The 19,005-nt window shown below is 43.6% G+C and overlaps 2 protein-coding genes across 5 annotated transcripts; one reads left to right on the forward strand and one right to left on the reverse strand.

Annotated features, from left to right (window-relative positions):
- Positions 1-4,529: 4,529 nt before the first annotated feature.
- Positions 4,530-8,833, reverse strand: LOC125510831 (protein ARV 2-like). 2 transcript variants are annotated; one of them, XM_048676097.1, is made up of 11 exons: positions 8,656-8,833; positions 8,416-8,551; positions 8,263-8,320; positions 7,888-7,977; positions 6,913-6,958; positions 6,749-6,831; positions 6,568-6,662; positions 6,095-6,161; positions 5,937-6,012; positions 5,089-5,225; positions 4,530-4,966 (listed from the first exon to the last, which is right to left on the reverse strand). In XM_048676097.1, the coding sequence occupies exons 3-10, from the start codon at positions 8,317-8,319 to the stop codon at positions 5,128-5,130; spliced, it is 612 nt and encodes a 203-aa protein (XP_048532054.1). In that variant the 5' UTR covers position 8,320; positions 8,416-8,551; positions 8,656-8,833; the 3' UTR covers positions 4,530-4,966; positions 5,089-5,127. The 2 variants fall into 2 exon arrangements, with proteins under 2 accessions (XP_048532054.1, XP_048532053.1); XM_048676096.1 differs by having other exon boundaries at positions 8,273-8,320; positions 8,656-8,830.
- A 139-nt stretch (positions 8,834-8,972) lies between these two features.
- LOC125510832 (endoplasmic reticulum-Golgi intermediate compartment protein 3) lies at positions 8,973-14,099 on the forward strand. 3 transcript variants are annotated; one of them, XM_048676098.1, is made up of 12 exons: positions 8,973-9,145; positions 9,458-9,553; positions 9,659-9,741; positions 10,121-10,196; positions 10,316-10,383; positions 10,811-10,895; positions 11,744-11,856; positions 11,966-12,049; positions 12,636-12,782; positions 13,144-13,252; positions 13,331-13,450; positions 13,664-14,099. In XM_048676098.1, exons 2-12 carry the CDS (start codon positions 9,466-9,468, stop codon positions 13,735-13,737), a joined length of 1,047 nt encoding a protein of 348 aa, XP_048532055.1. In that variant the 5' UTR covers positions 8,973-9,145; positions 9,458-9,465; the 3' UTR covers positions 13,738-14,099. The 3 variants fall into 3 exon arrangements, with proteins under 3 accessions (XP_048532055.1, XP_048532056.1, XP_048532057.1); XM_048676099.1 differs by having other exon boundaries at positions 8,975-9,301; XM_048676100.1 differs by lacking the exon at positions 8,973-9,145 and adding an exon at positions 9,283-9,307.
- The last annotated feature ends 4,906 nt before the right edge of the window (positions 14,100-19,005 follow it).

The raw sequence follows: 19,005 nt of genomic DNA on the forward strand, positions 1-19,005 counted from the left end.
CGCGTGTGAGAGGGATCGGGAGGAAAAAAAGAGGCGTGTGGGCGCTAATTGTTTTGCCCACACGTAGGATTGTGGGTTGTTCATCTTATACACCACACAAAATGTGTGGGCGGATTTCCTAACGCCTACATGTGTGGCACTTATCGGCGTTCAAAAAAAAGCTTGATCTCTATGTATATGTAGAAATGGAAACTTAAAGTAGTGGTCCTTGAAGTTTGAGTGGCCCGTGAAAAGATTGCTAGATTCCATGATGCCTCTACAATCTACTATATGATAGGACAAGGATTTTTCTGGTAAGATTTAGTATATTCGCGAGGCAATCATGCACAAGGAAGAATTCTTTGAAGCTAAGGTTGCAAGGTGTTCTACACAATCATGGCCGTTGATCATGTAATCCGATGATTAAGAGCAAGATGCCCGCGATTCATGGTTAGTGAATTTCCCTCTTGCTTTATAGTACTCATTCCGTTTTTGAATATAAGTCTTTCTAAAGATTTCACTACAGACTACATGCGGAATCAAATGAGTGAATCTACACTCTAAAATACGTCTATATACATCTGTATGTGGTCTGCATTGAAATCTCTAAAAAGAACTTATATTTAGGAACGGAGAAATAAAAAGAAAAGATGCTTTAGTTCCATTTAGCTAGGTAGTAGACAAGCACACACCAGCAAGTGTAGTGATCCTAACACACCCTCGATCATCCCGAAACTAAAAGGAATATTGTAACACATGGTCAAGAAAAAATAGATTGAGATCAACTCAATGCGTTGTATTCCCTTCGTTCCAAATTACTCGTCGCAGAAATAGATGTATCTAAAACTAAAATACATATAAATACATCTATACCTGTGACAAGTAATTCGGAACGAGGGGGCACCTCCATTTGTTGGGATATGACCGAAGGTGACGGCACTATTTTTTAGAGGATAAGAAAGTTAGACAGCACAAGGGTCATTACTTTGGTGGATAATATAATATGTCTCTACAACAAGAACCTTTTGAGAAAGTTATGGCCGGATTTATTATTCATTTTGCATCATGACATGCATGATATGACTATTCATTGGGACCATCTATACGTCGCGTGCCTAAAAGAAATAGTTGCATCAGTTACTTTCATTCTCGCCCATTAGATCTTCATCCAATGGTCAAAAACAGATTGGGGCACTGTTCACCTTCCAATTTCTTCTCCCGCACGTAGCCGCCGGCTAACTCAGCCCTAACCGCCTGCCTCCGCCCCTTGCGGTCGGCGGCTATCGCCACCTCGCCCCTTGCCCTTCCCTCGTCCTCCTCTCTCCCCCGCCCCGGTCCTGACCATCGCTGGCCACAACTTTAAGTCCCGCATCATCAGTGAACAATTCTGGCGATCACCTGCATCCCCCATCCCCTAAGATAGATAGTGGGTTGCTTCTTCTGCAGCGAGGTCCGGCCTCCCCCAGAAAAGTGACTGGGGCAACGATGATTTCTTTGTATCTGAAAAATAGCGAAGCCGCTATTCATTGCATGTAAAACTAGTGGCGCAAGAGTTGTACTAGTGTTGATGTAGAGAAACTGATGTGATAATCCAACCAAAAGGCTGACAAGACCGTATTGTAACTCCTATAGTTGTTCGCTGGCCTAGGAAATGGCACTTAATTCGCAAAAAAGAAAAGGAAATGGCAGTTAATCTCTTTTGATGAGAACATGGTTGGTGTGAGTAGGGTTCACCAATAGTAGACTGGTTGCAAGGACAATGTGCACGGCCGGATGACTAATACAGTACAGTTGCAGCGTCCAAGTCAGTCTATGATTATCGTCCAAATTAACAAAGTGCGCACGGGTGGAAGAGTCGGGCACTAGCTCTAGATTGATGTTCTAAATTTTGGCCAGTTTAACTAGGATATAATCTGTTGAAAAAACGAAAAGGGAGAAACCAACAAAGGAATGCGCACGTACGCGGCAAAGAGTTGTTAATTGCGGTGGCGGCGCCGCGACGATCACGAGCACACGACACGGCGACCCAATAATGCATGCGACCTCCGGCCACACGTACGTACACTCGAGAGAAGATGAGAGAGAAAGTGCGAACGTTTGGTAACAAATCGGAGCTGTCCCCCATCTACCTGATCACGGTTTTCATGTAGTATATCATTAGCCAGGAGACCACCAATCCATCAAGCGGAATAGTTTGACCATGATAGAAAGTGTGGAGCGATCGCAACCATGATCGATAAAAGTATGGACTGTAGCAAGGAGAGGCAAAGTGCAGATATCTTCTGGTAGAGTGGTGGTGGTGGCGACCGGCCGAAGGAAGGAGGGCAGGGACGTGGCGGCACGGGGAAAAGAGAGCCGATGGGGCAGACCACACTGTTGTCTGTTCTGTACTTCTGTTAAACTGTTGTTAATATCTCAAGACAACTTACCCGCAAAGTTTTTTAAGACAACTTCTCTAAAAAATAAATCTCAAGACAACTCGTCGAGTGGCTGCAGACAGTACTCCCGGTCGCATCAACATTTGTTCTCTGGGTGCACGCGATGCATGGGTGGATGAAACTCGAGAGACACCAAGGATTTTTTTTAAAAGGCACCACTTTTAGAAATCCTAGTTCATTTGATGGAGCCAAGTAGGGTCAGAGCCTCAGAGGACAATCAATCAGTCTGCATCCCTAGTCAGCTCACCGTGAATCAAAGCATCGGTCGGCCTGTCAAGGACGAATCAAGGCGAAAGCGAGCGTGGACACCCTCAAAAAAAAAAAAAAGCGAGCGTGGACGAAGAGACTGACTCATGAACCAACCGCCTAGACGCTCGCGAGCAATATCAGTCGATGGAGGAGAAGGCCAGAAAAGGCTACGCTCAGTTCCAGTAAGCCATCGCTTCACGGGAATCGATGACCTCGACGGCCTGAAACCGCAGGCGAAAACGGCGACACCCAGCCCCGGGTCAGCCGTGCCAGCAATGGCGACGTTGCTGCTGCCGCTGTGCCAGCACCGTCCGGGCTAGTGGCAGTGGGATTCGCAGCCTTCATGGCGCCCATGTAGATCGATGGCATGCTTGTGTGCGTGCGTGCGTTCGTGTACAGTGCTTGCTCCTCTAGAGTTCCCGTCCAAAGCAGTATGATAAGAGCTTCTCCAATAGAAGATGCAAATTTAGAGATGTAAAACAAAACATGTAAAAATTTACATCTCAAAAAGTGTGTTTTACATCTTAAAATAAGAGGCAACTTCAATAGATGATGTTTATTGGAGATGCAAAAGAGCATCTCCAATAGGTGATGCAAAAATGAAGATGTAAAAACTAGTGGGCGGCGGCACGGCAGCGCGATGCGGTTCAGGGCGGCGGCGTCGGGGCGGCGAAGGTGCTGAATCAGGACGGCGCCGTCATGAATTGGGGCGGCGATTCGAGGCGGAGAGAGAACGAGCGGCATAGGGCCGGCGGAAGAGCATCAAAGGGGCGGCCGGCTTCGCGTGGCGGGAAGAACGGTGGAGGCGGGTGGTGTGGCGCGCCTCCCCTACATTCTGCGATGGGTGCAGGTTAGGAACAAGCCCAACCCGTCCACGACCATGCCATGGAAGCCATTACGGCAGCCGAAGAAGCTTTGATTTGAAGCGACGACCGAAATCGAATTAGCAGCCATGGGGGGCAGTCGTAGCTACTCTAGTGAGGCAAGCGGCGGGCGACAGGCGGGCGGAGTTACGACAAGGTCAGAGGTAGGCAAGCGGGCGGCGGAGTCACGACAGGGTGGGACCAGGTTAGGAACAAGCCCAACCCGTCCACGACCGTGCCATGGAAGCCATTACGACAGCTGAAGAAAGCTTTGATTTGAAGCGACGGCCGGAATCGAATTAGCAGGGCAGTCGTCGCTACTCTAGTGAGGCAAGCGACGGGCGGCGGAGTCACGACAGGGGTGGGACCAGGTTAGGAACAATCCCAACCCGTCCACGACCGTGCCATGGAAGCCATTACGACAACCGAAGAAAGCTTTGATTTGAAGCGACGGCCGGAATCGAATTAGCAGGGCAGTCATCGCTACTCTAGTAAGGCAAGCGGCGGGCGGAGTCACAACAGGGTCAGAGGTAGGCAGGCGGGCGGTGGCGTCATCGATTTTGGATGAAATCGGCCGGCAGCGGAGTTGGGCTCCGGGTGAAAGCCGAATGAAGGCAGTTGGGCAGTTGACATGTGACCGTTATTTTTACATCTCCTATAGGTGAAGACGTATATTTGCATCGTGAGGTGTTGTATTTTACATTTTCGAAAGATGTAATTTTTTTCATCTACATTATTTGTTGAAAAGGGGGTTTTGGGGCCTCAGATATTCAAAAATTAGTTAATTTTTGCATCTACATCTTCTATTGTAGATGATCTAAGCCTTCCAAAGCTATGAACAGGGCACTAGAGAAGAGTGTACAGTGCTTGCTTGTCGATGGCGCGTCTACCCTCAACACTCAACTCAAAAATACATAAGCATTGACCCTGAACGCTCGACTCAAAAATGCATACGCATCCTCGGAAACGCTCAGCAACTCTAGGAACACACAAACGTCAGTGGAGAAAGTAACCGTGGAAACCCGGAAACCAAATTTTGTCCCTGGAAAAAGCAGAGTAATCCTACGGAAGTGCATCGACCCGGAAGCTCTTTTTTTTTTCTACAACGGATGTAAATAAAACCAAACTGAAAAAGAACGAGACATACAAACATACAGACACTGGACTGTGCGTTTTGCACGTGTGGTCACAAGGTAGAGAGGCCCTGTCAGCTGACGCACTTCCGGGCGTGAACGAACAGGGCAAGTACCTACTCCTACTTGGGCCATAAGTAGGCGAAACGGACAGCCCATCTCCCCAGACCGCCTGCCTCTTCACTAGCTCAGGCATACGCTGACCGGAGACGCCGCTCAACCTGCAGCGCCACGGTACAGAGGCCAGCAGGACAGCTCCCCGCTCTCCAGTTCCGGCGTGGTCCAGATCGATGCTGCACGAACACTGCAAGGACGGTCAATCAGATTGTCGCAAATGAGTACATCCGCTGCCATAGGAGCGAGATCATGAACGCTGCACAGTATGCATAGATGGAGTGAAACAGGGTAAATCTGGAGGCCACTTACCTTGGAGTAAGGCGGTGGCAAGTCTTGATGAATTCATGTTCATGGTGTCCACATGAGCCACCGTTCCGTCAAGTGCTTTGCCGCGTGCGCCATGAAGCAGACACCAACACAGTGGGCCTTTGGGAACCGCGTCACCACTGAAAAAAACAGCAGGACATTCAGTCTTCACAGCATTGTGATCTGTTAGAGAAGACAGTGGGCTTGGGTCCTTTTCAGTGTTATATAGTAGTAGGAATGGGAAGAAATTTGAACTACAAACATTGAAAGGAAATTAACCAGTTTCAGTTTCAGTACAATCCGTCGTCTCTCGCCGCATTCAGTACTGAAAGCTAGAGCAAACCAACAAATCTAGTACACCTGTGCACGCATATACCAAGCATGTATTGACAGGCGCTCTGCATTGAAGGTGGCGCTTTGAGAAATTCTAGAAGTTGGGCATGATCAAGCTGAGGCCTAGATCTATCAATCAATTCCGTAGGATACAATGAGAATGTGACACAACTCAATCATGTGCTGCAGAGCTTGGGGCATCTGTCTGGTCCAGTCGCAGGAGATGGTCACCACATAGATGCCTCTTTAATACAACCATCTTATAAATGTTCAAATACTGCCACAGCTACTTCTTATAAATGGCATAACTAGATGTTTATTCATATGTTGATTTGTGCTCAACAACCATGAATCTTACATTCTTATTGATTATTTATATGTTAATTTGTGCTCAACAACCATGAATCTTACATTCTTATTGATGTGGAAGAATCCTAATAGCTAGAAAATGTGAAGACTAAGAAAGTACACATAGAAAGGGTAACAAAAAACTCATGAGAGAAATGAGCAGTGCTTACCTCTCAGGGCTACAACATTTGATGAGAGAACAAATGTTTCGACAATGAATATAGCAGATGATGGGAACTCCCAAACCTGCAAATTCAGTAATCAGCTAGAAAGAAAACATTTGATAGATAAATTCACAGGAAATCGTCGACATAAGATTCTTCTATACCATCATTGTCAGAAGAAATAACTTGAAATAGCTTGAAATGATGACGGCTAACAGAATCTCTCGATACCTGAGTAATGAAGAATGCAACAGTGAGCCAAGTATAACACACAGATGTAGAACTATGACATGATTTAACCCTCTTTTTTTCATACGAAAACTGTAGGGGAGGCCCAACAGTAAACTCTTATATGATCTCATCCTCTTCGAAGATAGAAATGTACTACTATTACAGAATTCCTACTGGATAAATGATACTCCCTCTGTAAACTAATATAAGAGCGTTTAGATCACTAAAGTAGTGATCTAAACACTCTTATATTATTTTACGGAGGGAGTACATTGACAACACTTCACACAGAATGAAATAACAACAGGTGTATTTACTAGGAACGATAATTTTATTATGACAACTGAAAAGTACCACCTCAGAGGTATTCAGATATTTTAAAAAGGATACACGCATACAACGATACCTTGTAATGTCAAAAGAAAATTTGAGGATATATCGTACTCCCAGGAGTAACATGGCCGTAAATATGATGTTCCCTAACAATGCATCACCCAGAACCTGAAGAAAAGCAGAACACCCAATACACTGCTTAGTTGATGAGAAGTGGAAACATTTGTTATCTGAATGCAGTCAACTTTAATCACCTCGCTGCAATTGCAAATTGTGGACAATGTGCTCCTGGAAGAATCCCCATCAACTTTGTTGCTTTTTGAAACTGATATTCTGACTACATAGTTATGGGCAGCTTAGGTTGAATGTTGGAAACTACCAGAATTAAAATAAAAAATTTATAAATGAAAATGGATACAAGCGTCAAGAACGATATGCATCAGAATGAACTGGCACAGTATTCCCTGCAAACAAAACCAAAACAAGAGACATAAGAGAAAAGGCATATTTGGACTTGGCCACTGAATATAGTTGCGGAAGGCAGAAAGCAACATAGTATGACTTATGAGTGAGGAAAAAGTATACGAAGGCAGAAATTATTACAATATGAGTGCCAAGATGAAGTTTGAACTTAGATGAATTATGAATAGATAACTATATTTTCCATGTCATCAGATTATATGCTCTTGTTGGATGGACTGCCAAGGCATAAAAGGCTGAAGGTGTCGTATGATACAGGAACAATATTAACAAGAAAAATAACAGGCAGATCTAGGACAGATGAAACTTCAAATTCTCAAGCATCGGGACTCATAGGAAGTATTGAGTAAATCATGAAACTAGGAAAGTGTTGATGATGATAAATTGGTAACTGTTATCACCCTTTGTTGAGTAAAATGAGTAAAGTATATATGGCAAATGAAGTACTTGTGATATTAATGCAAAAGAGGAGCAGATTTATGATAGATGAAACTTCAAATTCTCAAGCATCAGGACTCATAGGAAGTATAGAGTAAATTGTAAAACTATAGGAAAGTATTGATGGTGCTAAATTGCTAATTGTTATCACCCTTTGCTGCTTCAAAGTAGATATGGAAAATGAAATACTTGTGCTATTAATGCAAAAGAGGAGCATCCAAGCAATTCAGCTTCCATATTTAGATAGAGTACACACTGAGTAAACTGCATAGTTTAACTCAAATGATGATAGCAACAAAAAGCATCACATCTATAACTTAACTGCTCTACATGCTTATAGCATTAGTATCTATTAAAAGCTCAGGAAAAAAGAAATATGTGGCGCAGAACGTTTTACGAGCTGAGTCGGCCTTAGGGAGTTTGAAAAGGCGGAACAGCACTTGTTTGAGGTTGCATGGTACCATAAGATTCGCACCTTGTCAATAGATGAACCAATGTGCAGCTTATTGAACAGTAGATGTCGGTATGCCCTGGTCTTGTGTAGAATCAGATCGATCAAGATAATCTACAGCGGGGTAAGAAGAGTAAGAGTTAAGGCCACGCAGCGCATCAGGCATGCAATAAATAGGTGTCCCAGGCATAGGAAAACGGCCCAATAAGGATGCAAGCGGCGCACACGCATAAGCCGCCAAATTGATCAGCCACTATAAAGTGAGCTAACCCCATCAAAACTAAAGCTGCAACTGATTTGGCCGATTTAGGACTACATAAGCAGCGCGCCACTTGCACCCCTACGGTCAAATCACACATATGGCAACAGTTTGAACCCATGCACCATTGATCATCATACCATACCATACCATGAATTCACACTCGATGTAGGGATCGGCGACAGCCTTGCAGACATCCTGCACACGAACAGCATCCAGGGTTAAAGCCGGCTTGCACGCAGGAGGCAAAAGGGCGACGCTGACGATGCGGCGGGAGGGGGCTGGGCTCTTACGCATTTCATCAAACGGATGTTGCCTGCGGAGTACTGCACGAAGAGCGTCCTCACGCGCCGGCCGCAGCCGACGCAGCGCGGCGCCTCCCCTTCCGCCCCGTCGTCCCCCATCACGCCGAACCCGTCCGCGCGAGCTCTGGAGACATCCAATCACAATTACAGCGAGAGCCGGGGACGACGGGAGTGGAGGCGGATCTAGGACGAGGAGAAAGTCGCCGGGGGTAAAACAGCGTGGCGTACCTGCAGCGCGCAGTGGGGGCAGGAGCCGCAGCTCGTAGGCGGCGACGGCGGCGGCGAGCAGAGCGGCGCTCGGAGGGGGAGAGGCGTGGCCGGCGGCGTCAGTGAGAAGCAGAGTGTGCTGCCGTCGTCCAACTGCGGAATGCAATCGATGAGCGGCCGGTGGCGATGCCAGGCAGCCTGGTGGGCTGGCCAGCAACAGAGCCCGATTTGTTTTCTAAGATGGGCCGTAATAGCCCAGACGGGCCTGGGTCTAGGGCTGGGCTGGGTTGGGCCGGCCGGCCGACGGGTCCTACCTGGGCACGCGGAGAAGATACTAGTCTCGGGTCGTTGGGTTTCGGTTCTGGTGTCTCCGACCTGCTCCGTCTCCGCCTCCGCCTCCGGCATCGGCACGGTGTCCTAAGGCGACGAGATCGCCGTGAGATCCAGAGCCGCCCGCCTGCGCCGCAGACGAATCCACTAGCGCGTCACTGCCTTCCGGCCCCCCTTCCCGGTGAGCAACTCATCTCGCCCGCCCGTTCCTTCCGTCCGATCTGGGGGAGGGTTGCCATCAGCCGGCTTAAATCCGACGGAGCTTGCCTCCTGCCCTCGCGCCCCGCGGCCGAGTCGTCGGGGCCTCTCCGCCGGACGCTTCGTAGGGGAGAATTTGGTACTGGTCTGTTGTATATTTGAAGAATCGCCGTCTTCTTAGGACTAGGAGTGCTTGTTCATGGAGAATTCCCGTCAAATCTGGAGTCTTCCGCTAGATTTTGTGCTGCCGCTTGCTGTGGCGTCTGACTGAGGTTGGTATGCTTTTGTGCCACAGCTGCAAAGATGGGGAGGATACCGTCTCTGAAGAACTTCAATGCGTTCCCGCACGCCGAAGACCACCTGCTGAAGAAGACTTACTCGGGTGCTATAGGTACATAGATTATGCTGCTTCGTGAACTGTTGTTCTCTGCTAATGGATGCTTATGTTTTTGGAGATTTGTGTTTAATTCGCGTCATCGTTGATATATGTTGGCAGTGACGATTCTCGGGCTAATTGTTATGGTTACACTTTTCGCGCATGAGCTCACGTTTTACCTTACAACCTATACGATGCATCAGGTACGTTTCGTTCTCGTTGACCTTTTCTTGTATGACTAGCATATGCAGCTTATTGTGATGTCTATGCTGTTCTGTCCATTCTTCCCCAACATTTATGATTGTAGTTTGTGTTGGGAATATGCCTGTGGATGATAGATATTTCTCCTGTTTAAGTTTATTCACTTCGACATACAAAACTAATCTGGCCAAGGAATTCTCATGATGACAAAGGATGCCTATGAATCGAACCGATCAATTACATTTATATAAAATAATTTGGTAGTTGTTATTTTCATATCATGGAAAACTCATTTGAACATGATAGTTTTATTTGCCTTGTTTTGGCTACCAGCATTAAGATCATGAACCTGTCTCAAGTTTTTCTTTTCAATGTCTGCAGATGTCTGTAGATCTGAAACGAGGAGAAACTCTACCAATTCATATAAATGTATCATTTCCTTCTTTACCATGTGAAGGTCAGTTATTGATTAAATATATCCAGTATCAGTTTTTTGTACAAGGTTCCATTTGGAGATCCCTTTGCTTAAGGTTCATGCTTTTGATATTTATTTCACTATCTTCTGTTGTCATACAGTCTTGAGTGTGGATGCAATCGACATGTCCGGCAAACATGAGGTTGACTTGCATACAAATATCTGGAAGGTACCATCTGATATCAAAATTTTGTTAATTTCAGTGGATGCAATTCAATATGGTATCGGATGCATATGCATGTATGCTCTACTATGACACTAGCTGCAGTAATAATTAATAGTTATGTCTATTGCTTGTGATTGAGAAACATTATGTAAATGCACATTCCTAGTTTCCTACCATCCGCGAAGCAGGCCCATACGCTAGCTTATTTTGGCCAGTTGTTTTCCTAGGTTAGTGTAGGTTGCAGGGAACATGCACTTTAAGCTGTGGTTCATGTCTTGCTCTTGTGCTGACAATGTTCTTCATACTTCCAAATATATTTTCTCAGTAAAGTTGCATTGTAGTTTCTTTAAATGGTGCATTTTTTAACTATTCAGTATATGTCTGTCATGTCTAATTATACTTTGCATCCTCCTTTTTCTGATGTATGCAGCTTCGTTTGGATAAGTATGGCCATATCATTGGTACTGAGTACTTGTCTGATCTAGTTGAAAAGGAGCATGGAACTCATGATCATGGTATATTCTGTTTCCTCTATAAAAGGAAAACCAAACGTAGCACTAGTACTAAGTTGTCATACAAAAGAGTCTCCTTTTCAATCCATATTATGCGTCCTTTTTCCTCACTATATAAAAACCGTGGCGGCTGCTAATCGTTAATTTCTGTTATAGTTATTATCCTTTGTATTATAATTTGGAAGTACTACCTCTGAAAAGAAATATAAGACTTTTTATAGGTCACTAAAGTATATAATTGAAATGGAAGAATGGATTATCGCTCACCAGTCTTGTTTATGATGAAAAAATGTCAATACAACAACATTGATTAATTTGATCAGCAAACATGTTGTGTAGTTAGAAATTTTATTTGTTGCCAACACATGATTTAACTAGAAGCCTAGAATATTCGATGTGTGCTGGAAGAAACCCAAACATGGGAATAGTAGTATCTCTGTATAGTTCTGGGCTTTGCCGCTATACTGTACACATGACCATGTACTGGAAAGATCAAAGATATACCAACAAATGGAGAAATGATTTCTGCAATGATCTCTCTCTCTCAGGTTATCATTGGTAGAACTAGGGCATCAGACATAGTTTCACACAGGACCAAAATGAGCAGTCAACTGTGTCCTGTACTTAGTAGTTGCAGCTTGTCGGCTTACTTCTTTGTTCATTCCGATTTTGATAAAATCACAAAGCTAATTGCTTTCTAGATTATTAAATAAGTACTTCCTGGGTTTTATGCGTTCTCAATGTGGTAGGTGTTGTTCTTTTTTCCTTCTGGAAAATTGGCTTGTTGTAAGATTATTTTTGTGTTTAGTTGTTCTGCATGTAATATGCTGATGCATTAAAGTTTAAATCAGACCATGGCCATGAGCATGATGTAGAAAAGAAGCCTGAGCACACCTTCAACGAAGATGCAGATAAAATGATTAAGAGTGTCAAACTTGCAATGGAAAATGGCGAAGGATGCCGAGTAAGTTTTTTCTCCACCAGTATTAGTTCATTTTACTAATGATATTAGTGCTGTGGTCATCAAGTATATTCTGGTGTTTTTAACGAGTTTTTGGCTTCAAACTTTACAGGTGTATGGTGCTTTGGACGTGCAGAGGGTTGCTGGCAACTTCCATATATCGGTGCATGGTTTAAATATTTTTGTTGCAAATCAGGTTATTCATCTAAAACTGCAGATACTTTAGTGCTGTTTTTTAAACTGTATATTTTCTGTTGTGAAGTATTTAAGCTTTTAGGAAACTAGCTAATTCGTAATGTATGAAACTGAGACAATTACTTACATTTTCTTCATAAGGTATCATTTAAGTTTTTAGTTGAGCATATATCCGAACTGTGGCTAGGTATAGTCATATAGGGAATTAGGCATCTAAATCCCTACAGAAATCACTGAAACAGGGCGTTCTCAATCTCATGGTAATTTTGCCAGTGGCATCATATGGTATTTCACATGGGCCTTTCATTGGTATATTCTGATGATAAGTTAGAATGGATCGATTTTCCTTGAGGTCTGTTTACATTTCTTTATGTAAGTGATTTTTCTTCTAATGAAACAAATCGTTGTTGTTCATTTTGATCTTTAAATGTTCACACACGGTCTTTGTTTTCTTCTCTTAAGTCTTGGTGCTGAGAATGCTCTCCCTGTGCTTTCTGTATATATTCTTGAATCTTTTCATTGCACTGTCCTTCAGCTTCCAGCTGATCATTTCCTATAGATGATTTTTATTCATCTGGTGCATGCAGATTTTTGATGGGTCAAGCCATGTCAATGTTAGCCATGTTATCCATCGACTGTCCTTTGGTCCAGAATACCCTGGAATTCATAATCCACTTGATGATACTTCAAGGATACTGCATGACACAAGTGGGACATTCAAATACTATATCAAGGTTAGTAGCCATTCATTCAGTAGTTTCCCCATTGTTGTCAATAATGTTCAGACGGCAGCTTGTGGTTGCAACATTTAGGGGAAATAATAAATAAGGCCCCTGCTGAAGAGAATATATCGATGAAATAAAATTGTACAAATATCCTTTTTATGCGAAGTCATCAGCAGGCCAAAAGGAAGTCTTCCTTTTTCCTGTCAACCTATATGAAGTTGGTTGACTGGATCTGATTTGTACACCAGATCAACGAAAAGATCATCTGCACCCCAGATGGAAATCTAACACTTGATATTCTCTGCAATCAGTTGCTTTTTGTGGGAGACAATGTTGCCATCTGTTATTCATATTTGATTGATATATGCAGGTTGTTCCAACCGAGTACAGATACCTCTCAAAGGGAGTGTTGCCAACAAATCAGTTTTCCGTGACAGAGTATTTTGTTCCCATTCGCCCAACTGATAGGTCCTGGCCAGGTAACCCCCCTCCCCATCTTGCTCTCGAAGTATGGTATGCTCATCTGGTTTTAGGCCTAATCTGTTTTCCTTTTGCAGCCGTTTACTTCCTGTATGATCTCTCACCAATCACAGTCACCATCAGAGAAGAAAGACGTAACTTCCTACATTTCATAACTCGCCTTTGTGCAGTTCTTGGGGGTACATTTGCAATGACAGGTTTGCATCCAGCACTACATGATTGTGCTTTTTATCTTATGCTGGTGTTAGGATTGGCTTCAGTAATACTTCTGTCGCATGATTTTCCGAGTTGCACACACGATGATCTGCACGTTACATGAACAAACAGCAAAATTGGCAAAATCTAGAGTGGCAAAAACAAAGTTTTCCCTTCTTCTAATTGGCATCGACTTTTCTGCCTTCGTGGTACAGGAATGCTTGACCGGTGGATGTACAGGATCATCGAGTCTATCTCGAGCTCAAAACCTAGAAGTGGGATGCGGTAACCGGGCATCCCATGCCGAAGGAGGCTACTAGCCAGCCTGGTGACCAGTCAATCAGTCGTCGACGATGTTGTTGTCTCAACCAAGTGATCAAAGCATGGTCACCCCCCTGCGGGCTTTCATGTTTTGTCCAGTCCATGCATCTATAACTTAAAAGATATGGTTTTAGTCTTATGATTAATCATGTTAGATTGGCACTAGTGGCAAGTATACAGTTTTGTTATGAATGATGCAACGGGAGGCGCCAACGATGTCATGTAGCTTGTACTTACCATGGTAAAAAGCATATCCTCAGTATGACAGTATGACAAATAGTATTAAATCAACTTTGAAAGGGAATTAAAAGCGTAAACGTTGGAGCTGTATTGCTATGTACTGACTGCATAATCTGTTAGCATCGGGGTGCGCTTGGTGGTTGGTCTAGGTCAAGTGGTTTTTGTTTCATTGTGTAACACTAACACCCTGGCCTGAATCCGCTTGATGCCCAAGTCCAACCCATCCGAGCGAATACCACATGGAACGCCCTCTCTTCATTTGCTCAAAGTCCAACCCATCTGTGGGTGGTACATAGTATCTGTATTAAACTTCCGTTTTCGCTTGTAGAAGGGTCGACTTGGAGATCCTACTCCCTCTGATTGGGTTTATAAGTTTGACACACGATTTTAGGTCTTCAATTTGACTACAAAACATGTTTTATATTTTATGAAAAATATATCTTTAGATTCATCGTCAAATGAAATTTCTAGCCATAGAATTTTTGTGGCTTATCATACATATTTTTATACTAGTCAAATCGAAGACATAAAACCCGTTGCTTGACCTATTTAAACCCAAAAGGAGGGAGTGTGACAGGCCCTAGAGGTGGCTGTCGCTGAATTTCTCACATGAACAGAGGAAAACAGACAATTTGTGTGGAATTTTGAGATCGATTCGTTCAGATCTGAAGCAAGGTAGCTAGGGTTTTGGCCAGCCGGAACACGGCGGCTACAAGGGCCAAGCCCGGAATAATCCCGAATGCCCTCTCCACAAGCCGGATGAGGGTTTATAAAGAGAAATTCAGAGCAAAAGTAGAAAGCGACATGTTCGACAGGTAAAAGTAAACGCGGTAACTTTTAAAAGTAAGTTATAATGATCTGAGCCATCCAGATGGAGATCAACGGTTGAGGGTGCCTCTCAGCAGCGAAGCGGTAAGTTCTTCCAATCGCCGTTGGATCGCAATTCGACGGCTGACACGCATCCAGGCAAAACGCAAAGGCACTGTGCCTCGTCAGGTGACCCACAACAGTTAACAGGCCTGACAATTGCCCCCGTCTAACAACAGACTTGCCCTCAAGGATGGAATTCAGGGAAGATCTTCTAAATGAAAGCCGCATCTTCCCAGGTTGCATTTTCCACTGGCAGATTGATCCACTTGATACGCCACTGCACCACTGGAATGCTAATGTCTCCCTGGACTCGTGGAATCAGTCTTCTTTCAAGCAGTGCTTCAGGCTGAATGAGAATGTGACCCTGTTCATCCAGGAGTGGCAACTTGGGGTTAGGTACAGCTTCAGGGCCAATGTGCTTCTTGAGTTGGCTGACATGAAAAGTGGGGTGAAGTTGACAGCCCTCAGGCAGGAGGAGCCGATAAGCCACAGCTCCAATTCTCTCCATTACTCTAAAAGGGCCATAGTACTTGGAATGAAGTTTTAGATGTATGTGTATACTCAAGTTGGTGTGCCTATATGGTTGCAATTTGACATAAACCATGTCCCCAACTGCAAGTTGTCTCTCAGATATCTTCTTTCTGCAAAAACTTCATTCTTTCTTGTGCTTTGAGCAAGTTGTCCTTAATTTGTTGGGCAATTATATCCCTGTCCAGTTGAGCTTGGTGATCTTCTCCTTCCACTGGTGGTAACATCAATTATGCAATCAGGGGAGGAGGTCTTGCATACAGAGCTTGAAAAGGGGTCATTTTAAGATATGTGTGGAATGTGGTGTTGTACAACCATTCAGCCATGGAAAGCCAAGTATGCCATTTCTTGGGATGTGAAAAAGTCATGCATCTTAAGTAGTTTTCCAGACACTGGTTCACTCTTTCTGTTTGACCATCTGATTGGGGTTGGTAGGAAGTACTCATGTGTAATTTGACTCCCATTTTGTTGAACAAATGCTGCCAGAGATGAATAGTAAATATGCTATCTCTGTCTGTCACTATGACAATGGGCAGGCCATGTAATCTGAATATGTTGTCAGTGAAAGCTTGTGCTACTGTCTTTACAGTAATGGGGTGTCTCATAGCAACAAAATGAGCATATTTGGTGAAACGATCAACCACCACTAGGATCATGTCCTCGTGTTCAGATTTGGGCAACCCTTCCACAAAGTCCATGCTAATGTGGGTCCAAGCAAAATCTGGAACTGGAAGTGGTTGTAACAAGCCAGGAGGATGCACATGTTGAGCTTTGTTCAGCTGACAGACAGGGCATTGCTGAACAAAAGTTTGCACAGCTTTCCTCATTCCAGGCCATGTGAAGAGGATTTTCAATCTGTGATAAGTTGCTCTTTCCCAGAGTGTCCTCCTAATTCGGACTTGTGAAAAGAAGTGAGCAAGGAATTTTTCAGTGCATTGTTGTTGCCAATCATGATTTTCCCCTTATACCTGAGCACTCCACTGGTAAGAGTGTATGGAGGCTGGGCAGCTGGATCTATTGCTAGTTTAGCAATTAAATCAGAACATTTAGTGTCACCCTTGTAATTGTTCAAAACTTTAGTAATCCAAGATGGAATTGCAGTACTAGAGCCCAAAGCATTTAGAGCATATTTAACTCTGGAAAGAGCATCGGCTACTCTATTTTCCTTGCCTTTCTTGTATTCCACTTTGAATTTGTAACCCATTAATTTAATGAGAAGTTTGTGCTAGATCCCTTCAGTTACTTTTTGCTCTTGTATGTATTTCAAACTCTGCTGGTTAGTTCTGATAATCAGAGAGGATGAAGCAAAGTAATGTCTCCATTTCTTAATTGCTTCAATGATTGCCAGTGCCTCTTTATCACAGGTGGACCAGCCAGCAGCTTTAGGGCCTAGGGCTTTGCTCATATACGCAATAGGTTGTCCTTTCTGCATTAGTACCGCTCCAATTCCATATCCAGAAGCATCAGCTTCTAAAACAAAGGGCAAGGAAAAATCAGGTAAAGCAAGGACTGGGGCAGAAGTCATCCTGTCCTTTAATTGCTGGAAAGCAGCCATTTGTGTGTCAGTCCATTGAAATCCTTCCTTTTTCAATGCTTCAAACAATGGCTTGCAAATCAGTCCATAATTCTGAACAAACCTCCCGTAGTACCCAGCTAATCCCAAAAAACTTCTCAAGTGTGTCACATTCTGAGGTGTTGGCCAGTTTATGATTGCTTCTACTGTACCAGGGTATGTGGATACTCCCTTGTCAGTGATCACATATCCCAAATACTCCACTTTGTTTTGTGCAAATGTGCACTTAGAGAGCTTTCCATATAATTGATGTTTCCTGAGTGCTTCCAATACCAGGGCCACATGTTCCAAATGTTCCTTGTATGTTTTACTAAAGATGAGGATATCATCAAAGAAAACTAGCACACAGTGTCTCAGAAGGGGCCCCAATACAGTATGCATAAGTTCCGTAAAGGTAGGAGGGCCATTTGTCACTCCAAAGGGCATTACCAGGAACTCAAACAGACCAATGTGTGTTCTAAAAGCAGTTTTTCTATATCTCCTTTCATTCTGATTTGATGATAACCACTTCCGAGGTCCAGTTTGGTGAAGATTTTTTCTCCATTAAGTTCATCCAGAAGATCCTCTATCGTGGGTATAGGATACTTGTTCTTGATTGTGTGTGCATTAAGTTTTCTATAGTCAATGCATAACCTCCAAGTCAGGTCCTTTTTCTTCACCAAGATAGCAGGAGAGGAGTATGGACTGTGACTTAATCTTATAATCCCTTTTTGGAGAAGGTCTTTAATGATTTCCTCTAAAGCATTTTTCTGGTGATGTGGCAACCTGTATCCTCTCTGATTTAGAACTGAGCTCCAGGTTCTAGGTTGATTGCATGGTCACAATCTCTCTGAGGAGGTAGACCAGTAGGCTCTGCAAAATCATCTTTGAAGTTCTCTAGGATTGTAGTTATTCCAGGTTTTTGCACAGAGTCATTTATGGTTTCCAGTTGCACTAGTTGCATCCACATTAGAGCTCCAGTGAGCATGTCATCCAATATATTTTCCATATCTTGTAGCAGAGGAGTGCAGGGGCTGGTTGGCAAGCTCTCATCCAGGAAGGTGATCTGTTTTCCATTGGGTTGTTTGATTCCCAACTTCATGTTAGGCAAATCAAATGTGACAGGGCTGTGCTTATACATCGAGTCAGCTCCAAGTATGATATCATATCCAGTGAGTTTCAACATCCTAAAATCAGACACCAATTCCACTCCTTGGATGTTGTATTTGGTGTTGTAGAGAGAAAAATCACTGTATAATTTGCCCCCATTTGCTACAGTCACTTGAACTTGTTTTAATAGTATGGAAGGGCATCCAGATTGCAAAGCTAGAGCAGGGGAAATGAAAGTAGTAGTGCTTCCACTATCCACTAAAGCAAGGCCCACTATATTTCCAATTTGGACTTGTAGAGTAACAGTGTGTTTTTTTATCTTCAGGAACTCCTGTAGCTGCATGCATTGAGATTTTGAGCTCTTGGTTATCAGGGGTTTCTTCATCCACATCTGATTGTACCTACTCTGCATCTACTATGTAGATAATGTCAGGATTTTCAACTTGCCCTTGCAGTGCTTGAATTTGAGCTTTTTGTGACATCTTGCACACCTGCTTGTGCCCTGGGAACCATGGTTCTCTGCATTTATAACAAATGCCCTTTTCTCTAGCTTGTTGTAGAACAGCAGCAGGAGATGTACTTGCAGAAATTACAGGTTTAGAAATTTCCCCTGGAGTTCCTCTTCTGTAGTTTGGCACATAGGGCTTTTGTGTAGTAGCAGGAGGACAAGATTTTTCAATTCTTCTGGCTAACCACATAGCTTTGGTCATGTCAGTAGGTTCTAAACATTCCAGGTGACTTTGGATATAAGGGTTTAGATCTGCAATGAAACTATGCATGTAGTAGTCATCTGGTACTGCAGGATTGTCCCTCCTCATTAAGTTCATATGTTGCTCAAACTCTGCTATATACTGAGCAACTGAAGTTTGCTGAGTTAACTTGTGGAATGCTTTCACATTTTCACACATAGATGTTATTGCAAATCTTTGTGTGATT

This window comes from Triticum urartu, chromosome 5 (assembly GCF_003073215.2).
Source record: "Triticum urartu cultivar G1812 chromosome 5, Tu2.1, whole genome shotgun sequence".
Classification (NCBI taxonomy): Eukaryota; Viridiplantae; Streptophyta; class Magnoliopsida; order Poales; family Poaceae; genus Triticum; species Triticum urartu.